The sequence below is a fragment of the Tetranychus urticae genome, chromosome 3 (genome assembly GCF_039701765.1).
Source record: "Tetranychus urticae isolate SD_2017Ah chromosome 3, NJAU_TeUrti_SD_1.0, whole genome shotgun sequence".
NCBI lineage: Eukaryota > Metazoa > Arthropoda > Arachnida > Trombidiformes > Tetranychidae > Tetranychus > Tetranychus urticae.
This window is the reverse complement of record NC_142960.1, coordinates 21693137-21713455: the sequence shown is the minus strand read 5'-3', so window position 1 is coordinate 21713455 and position 20319 is coordinate 21693137. Positions and strand designations below refer to the sequence as shown.

At 33.0% G+C, this 20319-nt stretch overlaps 2 protein-coding genes across 3 annotated transcripts; both read right to left on the bottom strand.

Annotated features, from left to right (window-relative positions):
* Positions 1 to 6561: 6561 nt before the first annotated feature.
* On the bottom strand, positions 6562 to 10658 carry LOC107364916 (uncharacterized). 2 transcript variants are annotated; one of them, XM_015932364.3, is made up of 4 exons: positions 10565 to 10658; positions 10203 to 10401; positions 8186 to 10052; positions 6562 to 8040 (listed from the first exon to the last, which is right to left on the bottom strand). In XM_015932364.3, exon 3 carries the CDS (start codon positions 9998 to 10000, stop codon positions 8237 to 8239), a length of 1764 nt encoding a protein of 587 aa, XP_015787850.2. In that variant the 5' UTR covers positions 10001 to 10052; positions 10203 to 10401; positions 10565 to 10658; the 3' UTR covers positions 6562 to 8040; positions 8186 to 8236. The 2 variants fall into 2 exon arrangements, with proteins under 2 accessions (XP_015787850.2, XP_089125646.1); XM_089269520.1 differs by having other exon boundaries at positions 6562 to 8037.
* A 244-nt stretch (positions 10659 to 10902) lies between these two features.
* On the bottom strand, positions 10903 to 13257 carry LOC107364917 (phosducin-like protein 1). Its single transcript, XM_025161433.2, has 3 exons — positions 12736 to 13257; positions 12153 to 12647; positions 10903 to 11770 (listed from the first exon to the last, which is right to left on the bottom strand). The coding sequence occupies exons 1-3, from the start codon at positions 12916 to 12918 to the stop codon at positions 11540 to 11542; spliced, it is 909 nt and encodes a 302-aa protein (XP_025017201.2). The 5' UTR covers positions 12919 to 13257; the 3' UTR covers positions 10903 to 11539.
* Positions 13258 to 20319: the final 7062 nt, after the last annotated feature.

Here is a 20319-nt window from a genome sequence, read left to right as displayed (position 1 = left end):
AGTCTTAATGAACTTTCTCACACCAAATATCGCCAGTTTTCAATCCTTTAAGAGTTTCCTTAATGACTTTCTCAAGTGCCTGTCAAAGGCACAGTTGGTGTCTCAAGTCAACCTAGCAAAGCCTCACATCTAGCATCAACCTTTGTCAACAAGAGACACATTAAAATGGAAATTTTTGGCTCCATTTAGCTTCACTTTAAATCAAACTAATTGGTGAATGACCAAACAAAAATGAGCTGGATGATGATAAGGATGATTAAATAGTAGGTTGGAATGAGGATGATGGAAAGGCTAAAAAATGTGGAACAGTTTAAAAGGAAGAGAAGAAGATAATGATGAAAAAAAGAGAGAGATGATGAGGAAAAGGAGGGAAAAATTGGATGTAACAGAAGCAAGTTATAACCTTGTGAATAAAATATGAGTTTTCATCAAACATTCACAAGAATCTTATCAACCTTTAGCGAAACATTCAATAATAATAATTAAAGTTAATAATTAAAAAGCAATTTCACTCTCTTGACTTTCCTTTTTTTTTCGTACTAAATTGCATTTCCAATGAAAAGTAGTAAAAGCAAAAATTTCCCGCCAACTTTTGCATTTCCTTTCAGCATCTTGTTTCTCCTGTTATTTCATTGATTATCATTAAACATAAAACCATGGATTGGAATGATTTACATTGATTAGATGGAATTATCAAGAAACTTTTGACGGAAACTGAAACAGTTTCACTTGAAGATTGTGACACATAAATCATACTCAAACCAAGAACCAGAATCTGGTGATCTAATTCAAGATTACACTTGATACATTTCATGGATACAGATGTTATTGTTGGTACATTTCAGTGCTTGTCGAACCTGACCAATCAAAAATTGTCACAATTTACTTCTGGATTCAAATTGTCAAACAATAATTATTACAAAAACCTGGTTCATTCATATGTTTAATTTTGGTTAATGCTTTGAGTCAAGATTGAAGATCAATCATGAAATTGGGTTATTCAGAGTTTCTTATTGGTATTATAAATTGAACCATTTGTTAACCAATATTGTGACAATCAACTTAATCACAATGAAGAGTCAACGTTAATCATGACAATAGTTACCTCTTTATTGTGAACACTCGACTTGATTGTTTTGCGATTTTACTTTTACTTTCCTCTTCCTTTTCTGGTTACATGAAAAGTTTCAATTTGATCAACAATTAATCCAAATCAATCTGTTATTAGCAAAACCATTGAGTTAAAACTTGAGAAATGAAACTTTTCTCAGTTTGAGTTGAGCTACAATTAGCCGATTGTTTTGACATTCACAATCATGCCTTACAACAATTAAAAGACAATCAATTAACCTTTGTTTCTTTATCTACCTGGAAAAGATGAAAATCAAAGGGTAAAGAGGAAAATGAAGTTTTCATTGAGGCCATTAATGGTGATAACAATCAATTAGATAGTTAACTTTTGTTCCAATTGTTTATCACAAGATGACTTTTAAACACTCTCTCTTTCACTTACACCTAAAAAAACATCCTCATCCTAATCATCTTTATCATCATCTACAATTGAAATGTAACACTTTAATTGTTGTACTCAATTGAAATTGAACAACGTTTTAATGGCATCTTTCTAGTGCTATCTTTAACCATTGTTTCACCTTTTCATGTTATTTTACTTTTTTCTGATATAATATTAGTCAGTGTTTCACTTGAATCCAATGTGCTAATCTTAATTGTTCATTAATAATTCCCAATTGGTCTAGATAAATATGTTGATAATTACAATTATCAGTAACATGATCAATGTTGTTATTATTGTTGAACATGTAATTCCTCTTCCATAATGTCAAACGATGTGTCAAAAACAATGGAATATCTAGGAATGGAAAAAATTATAAAAATTTTCTAGTATCACATCTTTTTTTGCTTTTCCTTGTTGGTAGTCTGTTGAACAAGTAAACATTGTTGTTAACTATTAATATCACATTGATTGTCAGATGTCAATATCATCCAAAATCATCCTCATCTTCATCTTGATCAGCAATAATAATTTTGGTCTTGCTCAAGGTGGCTCTTGCTGTCAAAAGTCACGTAAAGACCCAAGTCAAGAGGCAAAGTTGCAACCCAAGCCTACTCTCTGTTGGGTCAAACCAGACCATCTTAACCAGCCATTTGTCAAGCTTTTATTTTGTTGCGAAAAATCATTTTTTTAAATGCTTTTTAATCACTTTCAGCTTTATTATTTTGTCATCATCTATTAAGCAACTACTTTATTGGTTAACTTTGATTGTTATTATTACCTCAACTATTAACACTCATTTTCCTGATTCACACTAAATCACTTATCATCATTTTCATCATGATCAACATGATCATAACAATCATCAATGTCTAGACAATTGGTTAAAACATTTTTTTTGCTTCAAAAAAAGTTGAATAAGAGCCAATTGAAGGTAAATAACAACTTTCAATGGAAATGATTATTATAATTTATAAATCACCAAAATCAACAGTTAAATCATTAATCCTAATTGTAATAACGAGCTTAAATCATTAGACTTTTACTAAAAATGAAAACAACATTAAAATTCAATTCCAAACGGAATAACTTGCTTCAATTATCAACCTTTCCAATTGTTTTTTGTTTTAATCAGTAATAATCAAGTTAATTGCAAAAGTTGAAAAACTTAAACTTTTCAAATCATTTTATTAAAGGTAAAAAAAGTTGAAAGTAAAAAATAAATCTCCAGTAAATGATTATTTATATCAAAAGGTATAAATAATGAATATTCAAGATTCAGGTTAAAGCCCATTGAAACTTTGAGCCATTCCAGGCAAATGATCAAATTTATTATGACATTTGCTTTTTAAACTTGTTTGTCAATTAGCATGATCAACATGATCATGATCATGATTAAGTGTTAGCTAAAAAACGGTTTAACAAGGCTATTTGTCAGCATAAATTAGTAAATACAAAGTGAAAGAGTTGAAATGATCAAGTTAAATGCATTGAGATTTCAAGTGTACAAATGGATAAACAATTGATTAATTATTGATTAGTCAATAAAAGTCCGTTTTTTGTTTAATTTAAAGCTGCCTCATTTCCGGATGAGTTCAGTTAATTCACATTGCAATCAATAATCATTTGTGCATCATAACCATTAACATAATAGGCTGACGAAGGATCAACAATGAACAGGTAAAGTCTGAGCACACAATTTTCCTGATTCATTTCAACATCATGATGAGGAATGATAGTGATTATGATTATCATCATCTTCACCCTCATCAAGACCACCTTCAGTTCAATAGTTAAAACTTATTGATTCATTGAAATGGTTAGGCCCAAGAAACAAGTGCCTTAAACCTTCTTGGAAACAACAATCATTATCGTTAAAATTATGATCATGATAACAATTATGGTCAGAATGTTAATAGAAGTTGAAAAATGTGAAAAACAATGAAAGTAAAAGTCGACTGTTTCTGGTTAAACTTGACCATTGACTTGAAGCAAGTCAACTAATAGTGATTAAGATGATCTTGAGTCTTGTTATTTAATTGTGTTATGTTGAGTTGATCAAAGGCCAAATAATGAAAGAGACTTTTTAATGATGCTGAGTGATAATGCTCCTACTAATACCTTGATGAGGTTGGTGATGATGAACCTGATGATGATGATGATACAGGAATGAATTGCTTGAGGATTAAATTGAATAACAAAAAAGAGCAAATTGTTGCTCTTGATTGCGAATTAATTTTGCTATTAATGGCAACACACCTTTTTGTTAACCTTTAAAGGTTGATAATGGTCATCATCATGTTAAACCAGTTTGACTGATGACAAACGTTTGACAATTAGCAATTGATAACGGGTTAATTGTGTCGCGATTAACATTTTTTTTTGTGACTGGTAACAAAACTGGTAACAGTCCATAGCCATGAATGAAACCCAAAATGGGGTCAAAATTTTGCCTCTAAATTGATTGATGAACTTAATCTTGGTTTCAACTTGTTGACAATAATCAGTTGACAATGAAATGATTTGCAAATTTGACAATTGAACTGTCAGTGAACACGACAGCAAAAAGTCACAACAACAACAATTACAATGAGAAAGCCAAAGATATACATTGAAGAGATGGCAATATCGTAATTGTTCATTGTAAATTGTTACGCTGATTAATCGAATTAATTTGATCCGTTTTTCTTGCAACTTTTTAATTGAGCTCCGGCACAACAAGTTGAAAACCAAGTTTAAAGCCAACAAACGTTTTGCCTTGTTAGTTGAGTTAATTAAGTCCATAGTTGATAAAATGAAATGTACAACTAATGTTAAACTTGAATGCTTTCCAATGTCGCATTGATTAACAGTTTAGGCTTAAACCATTAACCATTATTAACATAATAAGACATTAACTAGACAAGAACGCAAAGACCCAAAAAGCAGGCCAAAAATGAATTATTAATCATAATCTGAAAGGAATTGAATGGAAATCAAGAAAAGTGTATAAAAATAGCAATTTGTTTTTAATAATATTACCATATTCAGTGAATCGAGGTGTGAAATGAATGGGCAACAGCAAATTAAAAGATTTTTATGTAAATTGTTGGTAAAAGAGCAACAGATTGCAATTGATTGTCAACCTTTTCTTGCCATTACTTTTTGCAGGCAATTAATTTAACCTAAAGTTAATAAGTTAATAAAGTGAAAGTTGATCAATGGATTGTAAAGATTGTTTACTGCGATTTAAATGGTTCAATGTAAATCTCCTAGTAAGTGTTACTGTAAAGAGACGCGTTAGTAAGAGTAATGCCATTCATTTTTCATTGACTTTCTCCGTGAAGATGATACGGCTCATGATAATGAGCCCCTCTATTATCATGGGAATTATCATCTAGAAACATTGATAAACATCCGGGATAATCATGTTGTTTCAGTGGCTTCACTTGCCTTTGACCTGTCAACCTAACAGGTAATCATTATCCCAGAGATGAGGATGAAATCAGGTCACCAATGAGGCTTAGCAATTGTTTGTGACTCTATGTTTGACAGCTTCAATTAGTATTACTTTCACCTTTTTTTATTTTAATCATTATCATTATTTTACCTTTTGTTTTGTTATCAATCAAATTGACTATTAATACAGAGAGAGAGAGAGAGACAATTTGAATTACAATTAGTTATTGTATTTTGTAACTGTTAACTGTTGTTAAGAGTTGACAAGACATGTAATCAATACTAATCATTATCATTAGTTGAAGGTAAACCAAGAAAACAAAAAAAAACTTGGTTTTGTCAGTTGACTTTCAAGTGCCGGCTCATTGGCTTTAAGTGATCCTGTTTGGGTTGACTTTGTTGGGTGAGAAAGTTAAACATTCACTTGCCTCAGCTACACAGACGTGTTTCAATGTACAACCTTTTAATTGTAGCAATTAATAGTCAGAAAACCAGAATATGTGATTTTTACGGTTTTTACATGATTAATAAAAAAAAGAAGACTCAATACTCAGTCAGCGATATTATTATGGCTGAAAGTTACATGAACAAGAAAAAACATCAAAATGGCTGAACATGTTTGTAAATGTTGCAACTGCAAACCCAAAACCTTGTTTACTTGAATACCTTGAATAATCTAAGTTATTTACAAGTTTAACCATCATTGAACTATCATCATTCATCATCATTCATCAGATATACATATTATTTATACATAGAGATTCACTGGGATACATAATCGAGACTAATTTGATGCCTAATTTTGACTCTAATTTACAGATAATCAAGAAATATGGAAACACTGGCGATATTGTTTTCAATGTAAAATTGATTCTTGTCTAAATGGTAAAGTCAAAGTTAAATGTTTTATACAATTCAATGTTATTAATGTCAAAAAAAGAGTGAAAGTCTGAAAATGATAATAACAATAATCTAGCGTTTAAAAACACCTAAAGATTCAAAGGGTTTCAATTGAGTCGAGATAAAAAAGAAAGAAAAATAGAAACAAGAAAAAAAAATAATTTGAGTGATAATTTCTCAGTGAACCATGATGAACGAGTGAAACAAACAAGAGGATAAAATCAGATAGGAATGAGGCATGAAATGGATTGAACTGAAAAAAAACAACAAAAGTATTGAAAGACGTTCAAAGTACGCCAATCTTTATCGGTACCGATTGCGTTAGCGTTTATCTAAATACTTGTAACATTGGCTTACATATTCATATCCAGTGAGCTGATCATCAGCCGCATAATCATCGTTTTGTTTTTGATTTATTGCGAGTTGAAATGCAGGCAACAGTAGTGATAATAATAACATCAGCAAAAAAAATCAGTAAAAAAACATGAAGTAAAAAAAGAGTTAAAACCTTCACGTTATCGTCGACTTGGTGTCCTTGTATCTGGTCAACGATTCCTGATTTTGAAGGCTTTATCCAACTCATGAAGCTGATGAGGCTGATGATTATGATGAAAAGAGAAAGAACGAGAAAATTAGTTAAAAAAATGTATAAGAAGATAAAATTTCGCAGTAAAAAAAGGATTTTTTTTTTGTTTTAAAACTCAAGTCTATTTGGAATGAAATTTTTCACACATTTTACATTTATTTAAACATTTTAAATCTAACGTTAATTTTTACAATAAGTATTGAATAATGAAACCAAATTTGGATCAAAATTCAACTAAAAATTGGTTTCATTTTAAATGCTTGTTTTAATTTATCAGGTAATTCAAAAGTGACTTTACTTGATCGACGATAACTTGGCTTACTTTTGGACCTTTGTAGCAAGTAATTCATCAAAATGAAGCTTATGTACAATTATTGTCAATATGGTGAAATGAACCCTCTAGTAGAGTCTTTCAATGATTAGGAGATTTGATTCTTGGTAAATTGTGTCTTTTTGTGTCTGTCATGAGACAATTCAGTCTTGTTTTAGCCTTTCTATCTGAATCTCTTGTACTTCAAAGGCTGACTTTTGCATTGTTTCCGCACCATTTCGTAAAAAATTGGAAGATTTAGAGTTGCCTGTCGGGTAATGAGGCTGTTTTGAGATGAAAAATAACAGTTCGAAATAATTTAACAGCAAAAATTTTCGCAAAAAATCACATCTGAACGAAGTTATAGCCGAAAAAAGTCACTTTTGAATTATCTGGTACAATATATCATTATGTTGATTCAATTTATACATCGTATTAGTTGGCTTTAAGGCTTGCGGCGAATGATACAAATTGGGTGAATTAAGTTGATCTTGATGAATACGATGCCAACCATATGTTGATGTTTGAGCAGGAAATTTGAATCTTTAAGGTCCATTTTAAATTGCTTTAATTAGCCAATTTGTCTTTAGTTTGTCTTTTTTCTTATCCAGTAGATTGACGTTTAAAAGCTTCGCTTGGTTTTTTGTTGATAAACTTATTGCTCTTTTTGTTTAATTTGTCCTTGCTTTAAACATTTGGTAACTCTTAATCCGCTAATCAAGGTTCACAGATTACAGTGTATGTACAAGATATGTGATTAAGATTAGTTTACTAGAGTTGAAACAATTGGCAGGTTAAATTGTTTACTTGATCGTGTCTTGTCTGGGGTATAAAAATCATTGTACTTTGAAGAAAGCCGAGTCTGAGCAATTTAAAAATATTCATCTTGATCAAAAGTGTTTTTACCTTTGGATCTTTTTTCAGCCTTCATTTCTGGCATTATTACAAATCTTTGAATAATGTTGGGTACTTGTTTGTGTTGGATATTTTGGTGTTCATTTGTTGCCAAAGTTTAATTTATAACAATACAGAGTCGTCAATATGGATAAACAGCTCAACTGTTACTGGCACTGAATATTAATCAAATTAGCTATTATGAAATTGGTCATGGTAAATGATTTTGATGTCTGTTGGGCTGTTGTGAATTTTATTGATTTAGCTGATTAAGTGTAAGATTTAAAAGTTGCCGATTTGTTCAGAGACAAACGCGCTTCATTGGAAAGTTTCAGGTTTGGAATTTGAGTTTTAAGAATACTTTTGAGTTTGAATTGTCTTGAATAGAGAAATAAGCTTCTGAAAAATAAGATGAAAAATAAAAAATTGGTTCATTATAATGAGAAATGATGATTGAATGATTCACAAAGTTGTATTTTTTTAAGCAATCAATCAAAATAATGATCACATTTTGAATATTAAACATTAAACATTCAATACCAACCATCTTAAGTAATGTTTACATCTGTATCCTTGTTCAGTTGCATAAAATTGGTCATTTGGCTCTTCTCAATCGAGGATCTCTCGGTAATTTCGCTACGGGCTCCGTTGTAATGACAGGTTCATAGTCTATAGTTTCTCCAGCACCAGTAATGACCCCCGATTTATCACTTTGTTCGTTTGAACCCAACTTGCGCAGATTCTTATAGTCATCAATAGAAATTGATTTTCTTTTGGCCGCCACTTTATCTGCACCATTAGGAGATATTCGAGCTTCTGATCGAGCAAGTCTAGGATCTCTAGCTTTTGCATTTTTAGCTGCGGGTGGATTGACGCGTGGATCTGCTGATTGACTGGAAGGCAAAACTGGAGCATGGTTCGCTTGAGGTGTAGTTTCCTGAGCTGCTGGAATCCAACCAGCCATAATCCAATAGGCATAGTACTCAGGAATTCTAGGTATTGGTTTATGATCACCGGCATCAAAATCGTAATAGAAGCCTGGCTCAGGGTGAGTAGTATCTTCTGTGAAACTAGGATCTAAAACTGGTAAAATTGAGTAAGGATTGTACAAACATTGGAACGCTGGAGCTACATTGTATTCCGTTCCGTAGTAAAGTTGGTTTAGATCAACATTTTCATCTGCATTAGAGTAATCTTGTCTGGAATTATTTGTGGGGCGAGGATGTGTTCCATTTGGTACATGAGATTTTGAAGTTTGATTTTTACAAGAAATGCAGTGAGTATTGGATACCTCGGTTTGGCACGATTTTGATACTTTCTCAAAATCAGTTTGACAAGAAATGGATTTAGTTGGGATTTTACGAACTGGCGATCTTTGCCTGGATTGAACTGGAGAGCTGCCACGCTTAGGACTTGGTGATCTCTGTCTACGATGAACTGGAGAGCTTCCTCTTCTAGGACTTGGTGATCTCTGTCTACGATAGACCGGAGAGCTTCCCCTTCTGGGACTAGGAGATCTCTGTCTGCGATAGACTGGAGAGCTTCCCCTTCTGGGGCTAGGTGACCTCTGTCTACGTTGAACTGGAGAGTTTCCACGCCAAGGACTAGGAGATCTCGGTCTGCGTTGAACTGGAGAGTTTCCACGCTTAGGAGTTGGTGATCTTTGTCTACGTTGGTTTGGTGAAGACGTGTGGCGATTAGCTGTAGAGCTGTTTCGTTTAGGGCTTGGTGATTTTGTCCGTCTTGGGCTTGATGAGCGGGATCGACTTCTTCTTGATCGATAATTTCGTCTTGCTATGCCTCTCCTTTCTCTAGCTCTTCTTAGGCTTTCTTCATAAGGATCTGGAGGGGGGCTATCTTGAGGACTAGGACGTTTCAATTTTGACTTTTCTGGACTGGAAGAACGAAATAACATGTTTTTTGGATCTGGAGGAGGTGGGCTGGGGTTACGAAATTTCTGAGTGGAATCGGGTAAATTGCCATTAATGGGAGGAGAAATTTGTCTTGGTTCGGGACTTGGTTCTCTATACGGCCTTTTTTCCACTTCATAGCGAAAGATCTCATTTCGTCGTTTAAGTGGCTGAGGCTTTTGCTGCTTAACAAGTCTGTCAATATGGGCTGTTGCTTCATCAGTTTTAGCAAAGAAAACTCGAGCGCCAGCTTTGTTAGGTTGATATACAAGGATATCAGTAAGGCTTAAGAAAAATTCGTTCAGAGATGCAGCACCAAACGATTGCCACGGTACATGTCTTCCTTCTATTTCAAGAAATTCATTATTCAAGGCTATGGCACTGAGGCCATTTTGATGTGATATCACCAAAGATTTTAAAATTTTTTTAATTTCTTCTAATGAAGCCATTTTGCAAAAATCTTACTATTATCATAGACTTTACATTCAACCAGAAGCAGTCCTGTACAAACAAAAAGAAAACAGGAATCACATGGAGAAAACTTTTTACACCAGTAACATCAATGGGATTGGCATTAAATCAACAAAATGTATCGATTTGTTGTTTACCACAAAGAATACATTAGCAATGGAAGTGTTTGACGGAAATTACCAATTCTTGATGAGCATGTTAACACAAAATTTGAGATGAGTGATAAGTTCAACATTAGAGTTGAAGTGAGGCGATGGGTCCTCACTTTTGGATCGGTATTGCGGCCGAAGCTTTGAACAAAACAGATTTGTTGGGATACGTAAAATTCTTCACACAATAGGATTACGTATAGAGATGAGTATTGATCCAGAAGAGTTAACTAATTGGGAAAAATCAACAAAGAAAGAGATGAATGGAAAACAAAGAAACAAAAGCCAATTGCATGTTTATAAATGAGCAAAGGAGAAAACAGCATAAGTGAAATATCTTATGCCATTTGAAATGGATGACGCATAAGGGTAACATTTCAATGGTCAACTTACGTTAATGTATTGGTTAAATCAATTAAATCAAGATAGCAATTAAATTATTAGATTATTTATAAAAACATCATGAAAGAGGTAAGAATCGAAGATAGTAGTGAAAAGAAACAAATCTTTCTTTTGAAGTGGTAGTGGAAATAAGAATAGCTATTTTCACAGCAACTACTGGTTACTTTCTGGTTACTACTGTTAACCAGAGATAACAGATAAACTGATGAAACAAGTGACTGCAAATAGTTCACTCTCAAGCTATCATGGGAATAATTTTTTTGGTTTAAACAAACATTGACCAATTAATAATTGTTATTTTAATCCAATGAATTTAATGAATAATTAAGTTCAACTGTGAATATGAGTATAGTTTTACTTTGTTTATGATTTTATAAAAGGATACAATTTGTTAGCTTGATGATTCAATTTAGGGATTTTACATGACAAAATCACTTAGCAAACTGAAAATTGGTCTCAACTTTGAATTATCATGGAACAATGTATTCCTGAATGTTTATTAGCGTAAACGGAAATGTTTTCTTTAGCATTTTCCTTATTTTTTCCCACGGAGAAATGAGTTTTACAAGCAGTTTATGATAGACTTGGATAGAGAAGTGAAAATGCTCGAATGCTGAAACTCAAGAAAATGGTATTCACTCGGGAAATGAAATATGGTGCTTGTAAGTGATACTAGTACAACAAAGAATGAGAACAAGGTATAAAAAATTGCATGAGATCCATCAATTAATTAATACTCTTGTTGGATTGACAAGAGTTGCATTGATAATTTAAAAACGAGGACAAAATTTTTCGAAAATGAAATGCATTGTAACCCAACGATAAAATGAGTTACAATAGCAAAATGCTTGTAAATAACCATTTTGGTCTACAAGTCAATCTGAAAATTGACAATCCAATTACTAATATCACTCAATATTTCGTGTTAAAAAATCAGGAACCAGTTGACGTGGGATTTTGCTGGATTCAAGAGCTATCATCGTCTGAATCTGCTTCGGCACTGTTTCCTTCTCGAATAGTCTTTTTTTTCATAAGCTCAGGTATTAAACTTTGATCAGGCAAAAATCCGTGTTCGATGAGGAAGGATTCAACATCTGAAGCATAAAAGTCTTCTCCAAATTCGTCTGTTAAACGAACAAAATTCCCAACTAAACTACCATTTTTGTAGATCAATAATGCAGGAACTCCTTGCTTTTTCTAAAGAAAAAAAGATGAAAACTATCAGTCAAAATAAATTCAGACAAAATATACAAAATTACAAAAGAATGAAGTTTTCAAATTCAAAGAAAAATTCTTATTGATTTTCTCGATATTGTGGATAATGTAACTAGGTCGCAATAAAAATCTTAAATTAGCAAATAACTGAATTTGTAAGTATTCCTGGAAAAGCCTTTCTATGTTCAAATCTTTAAGACACAGGAAACAGATCAGTGAGGATAAAATTACGTTTTTAAATTATTTAAAAGTAACAGGATATTTGACCGACAAATCGATCTATAATATTCTATTAATTTAATTGCTAATCGTTATGAGGCTAAAGATGATCAGAGATTTGTTGATGTTGAAGGTGTATACTTACAAAGCGTTCACTCATGCCGGCTGATCGAGCATCGAGAGAAGTGAATTTAATAAATGGATATTGAGAGGCTAACAATGAGAGACAACCGTTCATGGCAATACACCCTTCGTATGATTCGTTGGAAATATGACAAATAATCAGAACATCTTTGGCTTCCTTTTCAATGGCTTCCAAAAAGTCTTCACCTTTTGTTAAACGTATCAGCTGTCCAAATTTTCGTCCAGACCTATTCAACTGAACCTCTTCCATCATTTCAGCCATTCTTTTTTTCATGTATTCATTCAGGAAAGGGTCATCGTCATCAGCTAACAGCTTATCCAATTCATCTTGAACTATCTCTTGTCTTTTTTTCTCCTCCATTTCTTCAATGTAGGTTTTACAGGACATGGATAATTTCTCCATAAGCTTTAATTTATCAATTTCCTCGGATCTCTTTCTCTCCTGTTTCAATTCTTGGTATCTCTTCCAGTCATTTAGCACTCCTTTTGGACCAGTCTAAGAGGTAAAGACGCCACCGAGAAGATTAATATAGATTGATATAAATACAATAAAAGAGAGAAATATGAAATGAAATGGCACTTACATTAGTTGAGTAAGGTTCTGTTGGTGAAAGTGGTGATTGTATTTGATTGGAATAGGAAGACCGAGTTTGTCCACCACTGGCTCCAAATGCTGGTCTTTCATCATGTTCATCTCTTTCATCATCACTACTATCGCAATAATAATGTTTTTTCTCTCCCAATAATTTATCGTCTAAAGTAGCCATCAGGTTCACTTACAGTAATAGTTTAAAATTGAGGATGGATAGAAACTAGCAAAAATGAAATCTCAAGATAATATCCAGGCAAACTGTTGATTCGCTGAGGTTAATGGAATAAGAACAGATGATGTTGAAGAGACTGATGGTTACTAAAATATACAAGGAATTGAAAGGTAACAAATTGATTCAATAGAAGAACCAAAAGATATAGACGTGAACAGGTTAAAAATAGAGAAGCTCCAATAGGTGTACAGAGTGAGTGTGATTAGAAATCAAATAAATTACTGGGGAAATCTATTCACAATTACATACAACACTAAATGGATGAAGAGCCTAAACAAAGGAGAAATTATTAAATGACAAGAGAAGATTAGAAACCTAACAGAGTCTGTCTATCCTTTTGACTGTCTTTTTTTCTTTCTGACAGTCTCAGTGAAACTTGATTTTACTCGGGCTTCAACATCAATAAAACTCGGCTTTTTCCTGGATTGTCAGGAAATTGTACGAATTATCATAATACAAAAGTAAAAAATTAGCTCGCAATTCGATGGTAAAAAGTAATTAAAAACAAATTAATCTTTTTCTCTTAAAGTATATAACATTATATTGCTGCATCTTTGCTTGTAATCCAGAGGTTAGCACCTTTAACAGTAAATTGAACATCATTGGAGGACAATTGTGAAGAGTGGCCCGTTAAACATTTAAATTGATCAAACTTTAAACAAATTAGGTAATAATTTGGTCGAAGTGTTGCAGTTACGTTAAAATTTGAAGTTTAAGTTTGTCATGTTAATTTTGGAATAACCTTGTAATGATCGAGTCGGACTACAAGATGAGCTTGAAGTTGCTCAACGGCTTGTTGAATTAAATTAATCAATCGACCAGACGAGCTGATCGATTTTCGTTGTAAATAAATAGCCAAATCATCTGAAATCGCCGTTACCAGTGTACCAATAACATTGATTAAAGCCTCGATCAGTTCAATTGTTTCACTTATTCGCCGGGTCACTGTCATTGGTGATGATGTCGGGTGGTGGTAATGATGGAGTTAGTAAACGATAAAGTCTTTGAAACACATTCAGTTGAACACTTGCAAATCGAACCAGTTTTGTATTGTCTTGTTAAGGGTCCTTCAAAAATTTGATTAGAATCAGTATCAAAAATAGAAACAACTTGACTTTCGATCCAAAATAAACTGTTCCGAAGCAACTTGAAAACAAATCTAGAAATACGAAAAAGGTTGAAAAACAAAACAACACTTTAGTATTTATGAATAATTAAGCGGACTATCTCAGTTGACCACCAATGGTCATCAAATTTTGAGATGAAAAAGTAATATCATGAAAAATATGGCCAATACTTGAATGATAAGCGATTAAGAAAGTGAGAAAGAGTGAGAAAGATAATGAGATAAGGGTTTAAGATAACTTCGAAAAAAGATGGCAAATTACTCGATAAAAACAAGTCCTACAATAAATAAGTGAGGATGAATTAATTCAATTCCGGTTTCTCCGTTCGACATCATTAAAATCATCATCATTATCATGATTATCAACAGCATCAAAAACCATAATAACAACAAGTTGCGTTTGATAAGAGCAATGAAAGAAAATGAACGTGAAATGGAGCTTGAAGATTGGCCAAAAAAACTGAGAAAAGATGAAAAAGAGGGAGAAAAAGATACAAAAAGGGGGGAATTAGATTTAGATTAGATTTAAATCAGTAAGATTATATTTTTCGTATTCTCTAATCAATTTGATATAAACAGCTTTCATGCCTAAAGCTAATTTGAAAGTTATTTTCCGGTTTCACTTTCTTTCATTGTCTTTCCTAACTGTCTTCCGTTAACTTACGGTTCCTGTCCTGAAAGTCAATCATTTATATTCACCTTAATCATCACCACCATTATCAATCTTCATTTTCTTCTTATTCTCCTTGTCCTCATTTTCCTTCAAAATAGAGGGTAATGAATATTGACCGATCTTTGATAACCAAGTTGATTCCCATTTAATGACAAGTCCATCCTTTTCCCGAAAATGGTTGTCCTTCGTCATCTCCAATGGATCTTCAATGGATCTCCAGTTAACCGCTTATTCATCTCATTCCAAGATGTAATCCAGTATTACACTCATTACAGTATGTCATGAGTGTGACACCTTTGAACCCGAAAAATACCGGTACCAGTGAACCTGAAAAATATGAAAGCATATTAGAAATAAGAAAATGGCTGACAAATTAAAACAAAAGAAGCATAAATAATGGAAATCATAAGTTATGACTCATAACTAGAAAAAAACAAGATGAGCTGATTTTTGAAACTTACCATCAGATATTTCAGGCCATTAGTAAACAAGTTGAAGATTTAGATTTGTCATCCAATTAAGTCACTTATGACATTCAAATAAACAAAGCGTTCAACATAACCAAATAGCTAACCATTAGCTAAGATGATGACAGATAAAAATGGTGGTTAACATACATGTACATAAGACCGCCAGTTAAACTGTCTGCTGATAAGCTTTTTATCTGTAATACAGTTTAAACATTTACACATTTTAATCAAGTTTCACTGTTTAGGTTTAACATTAACCTTGATGAGTTATCATGATTGAGAATAAGGATCAAAAAATTGATGTTTACTTCGAAACGACTTGCAGACCTGACGATTTTATTTAATCTGATAAGCAGAAGAATCATTTATATAATAACTCTGTCTCTGTGAATCAAAGGATACTTTTCTAGAATAATTGATAGACTTTATGATTCCAAAATGGTTTATCTTACAAACTTGTAAACTTCTTGCAAATGGCTTCTTTTTTGCTTCTCTAATGAAAATTACGATTCAAAGTTATTTGTCTCTTTCGGAATTCAATAAACATAACTAGACATAGTACTAGATGATGTAAGACATGCATGTAGATGTTTAAATGACTTTTGTGATAATTCTTTTAAAATTTTATGTTCATATCATCATGAGCCATTCTAATGAATGAGTCGAGTCTAAAATCTTACCAGACTAGCGTAAGCCGACCGCAAGGCTCGTTTAAACCTTTTGGACGGGCAATTTATTGTCTGATTGACTCGACTTCTCAAATCGGAATCTAATGAACCTCCAACAATTTTCTTCACCAGCTCTTTTCTCAGCCATTTTGTGATAGTCACAATCCCGATGGCTTCATATTCAAGCGTTAGTCTTTAATGAGGTGAAGTTTAACGCATCTCAATTCTGAATTGATTAAAAAGAAAAGTTCTAAAACATTTTCATGAACTGAATAGATACAGTTTCTGATATAAAAAGCATCTACGAGACATTGTAAAATGAATCAGTAAATTGAATCAAACAGCATATCAAGAAGAAATGTCAGCTTAAATCGCTTATTACACAGCACAGTAAACCCTGTAAAAGGTTGTGAGAAACTGAACTCTGCCATCTAGCGAATTTTATCACAGTTATTTGACTAATTTGGACGAAACATTCCACAATGATTTCTGAAGTAAAACCATTCAAAGAATCAACAAAGTGATTCATTGCATCAAGTAAATTAACAAATTTTAGTTTTCGCTAGAACTGTTGTGTTTTTTATATTTTTGGTTAGTTTTACCGTGTTTCCGCACATTCTAGCACCGAGGTTGTTAATGAAAATTTTCACTTTTAAGTCACTGTTGACACTCATTGACAAGCCCGGTGACTTAAAAGTGAGTAAACTAGCTGAACCGGTCAATGTGTAAGATAATAAGCAATATTGCACAAAAAAGGTGATAAGCTTAAAAAGCTAATCAAAGCAACGTTTTGAAGAGGAAATTAAATCTAATCAATAACTATGGGTCATTTTGTTGAGTAAAGTTGAAATTAAATTTTTATCTTCAAACCTGTTCCATTGATTTTCAAAGTTTCAAGAACATTTGCCGTCAATTGCATCCTGAACGCCATAAATAATCGTCGATCAAATAATCTTTTGTCTCTGTGTATTTCAACACATATGGTTTGTCCACAATTGGTTTCTCCAGTTTCTTTTATGTATGCAATTGTAAATCTTCACTGACTGAAATTCCGATATGTATGATGTTGCAGGCACTTTTGTCTGTATAGTGAGGCTTGTGTTAATAAAACTTTGAATGTTAGATTGTTTTTCTTACTTTCTTGTTTAGATGAACTAGCGATTGGTTCAATTTCAATATTTTGTGGTACACATTCAGAAAAGGCTCGAAAAATATAGATGCAATAGAAATCGAGGTTAATTATATGCATTTGAGTAACACATTTGGTGATTGAAGCAGTCATATATTCATAAATACATTAGCACTTTAAATCTCTCAAGATAGCGTTGCTTCATCTCAATAATCTTTTGTGATTCGAATTCTAAATTGTTAAAATTTAAATTCAACTCAACTGTAGACAAGATGGTTGAACTCTGCCTTTTTCAGTTTATGTAAACGGTTTATTCCGTGATAACTTTTTTATATATTTAATTAGTGCCGATTCTCAAGTTTTTTTGCTGGAATGTTGGAATTGGAAATAAATGCTGACTATACATTCTGCTATGAGTTCCGACAGCAAGTTCTTCGTTTTGGAGAAAACGAACCAGTTCCGAACCAGGATTGAAAGCTCACGAATTCGTCAATTTTTCGTGTATACAAGGGGGAGTTCTATAGCTCAGTTGGCTCAAGAGAAGCACTGACGTACGTCTAGATCCCATGTTTAAGGATTGAAGACCTTGTTTTAAACCTCGAAAGATGTGTATTGATGACTAACTCGACGTGGGGTTAGATTTGAGTCAAAGAGCACCTAGGAATGGTGCAGGAGGACTGCTCATCAGATTAGTATGTTAGGCTCTCGGAGGTTGATTAAGCTGATTGGGGCGGGAACCTCCATGTTAAAACATACTGCCAGGTATGTTAAAATAAAAGGGAAGATAAATGTTTTAAAATCAAAATAAGAATACTTTTTTATTCTCAAGAAAAGAAAAGATAGAGATGACCAGACGGGATAAAAGAAGTAATCTTCGTTCTTTTACCATCCCGGCCTAAGTGCCGTCCTCCTCTCTTGTTGCTTTTTTTGATAGATAAGATTGTTGGTTAGTTGGGTTGCAGATGTTTGCCCGCATGGGTATGGGAAGAAGAAAAGATTTAAAAAAAAGAACAAGAGAAAAGAGTAATAAAAAGAGTAAACAGAGCAATAGAACTCCTCAGGCTAAAGAGAGGAGCAGAGAAAAGGGGGAAACAAAGGGGAAGGAAGTAAGAGGAAAACAGATTATCTTCGATTTTCCCACCTACAATTCGTCCAAAGTCTCTTTTGGACTCTACAAAAACTTTTAAAATCTCAAATTTGACCACACACCAAGTATTGTACACTGTGCAAGTATAGTAGTATTTAATTTCTCATTACTTTTAACCTTGTTTTAGTAAAAATAATAACACAACAATGGCAACTAGCTCAACTGTAATTACGCGAGTTACTAATATAAATGGAGAAGAAGTGAAGGAGCTTTGTTGCTAACATCAGTATGGCTGAAATGGGGCAAGTAGTTGAGGAGATATTAGGTGAACAAAATTAGTAAATTTTTGTTCCCATGTTAACCCTATGGGTGAAAATTTTATTTTTGAATTTCAAATTTTAAATGTTATAAACGCTTTGTTTAGAGCTAAACTTGTTAACATGAGTATGGCAGCAATCGGTTTGGTGATTCAAGAAAAATTGAGTGACCAATATTTTTAAATTTTTGTTCTGGTGTATTCGTTCCGTGTATATATATAGTACATTCGGACAACATAGTGATTTTGTTCCTAATCGTGGACAATAGAATGACGTATGTTTCTCAGGAGGACCTCAAAAACTGGCCAAAACCTGCCCATGTTAAACCTATGAGAAAATTTGAAAATTTGAAAGTGAAATTTTTGAGTTGCGAAACGTTTTCTCCGTGTTGAAAAGAAACTGTTCGGTACCAGTATGGCCGAAATTGGATGGGTATTTTTCGGCAAATGAGGTGAAAAAATTATTAAAACTGTGACATTGAAATTTAAATACGAGTTGAGATGTTGAAATTAGGAGTTTTGTGTCTGGAAATCGAGTTAAAGAAAGAGAGAGGCAACTCAAAGCAACAACGTGACAAAAAAAACTCTCAGTGGAACCTCCATGTGGAAACATATGTATTTTAATGTTTCTGAGAAAGATAAAATAAAATAAGAGAAAAAGACACTTTTTAAAGATAACACCAACTTCTTTATTTATCGATCTTTAACAAGTTTTTAACAATCTTTATCTTCAACTTTCAACTTCGGCTTTTTTACCAACCCCAAGATAATTCCCTTGTTGCCAGAAATACGAAAATACTGTACTATTACATTTTATTATCTCCGGGTAGTTATTCATTGTACACGCTTCTCTTTTTATCAGATAAATGTAGTATATTCTTTGAAAAGAATGGTGCATCAACAGAGAAAATAGAAGCAACACTATCAAAAAGTCTTGCATCTAACGAAGATAAAGGGGACTGAAATCATCTTTAAATAGAAAATTATAGATTCCGCTGCTATGTATTTTTATCGTATGCAGCTGTGTTTCAAACAAACTTGCAATAACAACCAACCGACAGAGGCATTGCATATTCGTAAAAAATGCTGAAAAAATCTGGCAAGAAGATGCGGATGAAGATACCAACATTGACAAGCTTGATGGTCCAGCAACTTTTACTGAAATTTACATTGGATCAGTATTGCCTCGAGCTAATTCTACTAGTAAACTAATCGCTTGTGAAGATTCTGACAATTTTGCGAAAGCATCAGATCTAGCTCCAATGAATGTAATGCCCGATATCAAATGGTTCGGAGTCGGGAAGTTGGCTTGGAGTTTGAAGTGAAAAAATGAGAGTTTATAAAGCATATCTCATAGCTTCGAGATATATGCTTAACTATCACTTACTATTAACCAAAGCGTGTGTTCTGTCTAGGTTTATTATATAATAACCCTACGATTAGTCCAAACCAATGAGTATGACTCTTTGATTGAAACCAAATGGATCATGGTGTAGATAATCTCGGTATTAATGACTTCATCTTTGAAATCTGTTTAGCATACCTCGATACTCTATTATTTGTTGTTAATTGTGCAAAGAATTGCTTATTCATGTCTGCTAAGGTATGAAGTTTATTAAATATTATTTTGTACATCGACTTAATGCAGGATATCAAAGCGTCAGTTATAATCGGTGTTGTTAGTATAATGATGAAAGTCAATTCATTCAGGTAATGTACGCAATAATTATGTTTTACTGAATTTTGATGCAACTTCGATTTCAATTCGCCAAGTTCTGCAATTACTTCAAAGGGACTTTTCGAGGAAGAAGAAATCGTATTTAACGACGGAAAACCAATTCTAGCATCACAAGCATTTCGAATAGACGCCAGTGT

Excerpts from the sequence above, each read along its gene's own strand:
- LOC107364916 (XM_015932364.3), bottom strand. The coding sequence starts at position 10,000 with ATGGCTTCATTAGAAGAAATTAAAAAAATTTTAAAATCTTTGGTGATA.
- LOC107364917 (XM_025161433.2), bottom strand. The coding sequence starts at position 12,918 with ATGGCTACTTTAGACGATAAATTATTGGGAGAGAAAAAACATTATTAT. Across the intron at positions 12,648-12,735 it reads CAGAACCTTACTCAACTAAT|ACTGGTCCAAAAGGAGTGCT; the intron begins GTAAGTGCCATT and ends TTTACCTCTTAG. Across the intron at positions 11,771-12,152 it reads CCGGCATGAGTGAACGCTTT|AAAAAGCAAGGAGTTCCTGC; the intron begins GTAAGTATACAC and ends TTTTTTCTTTAG.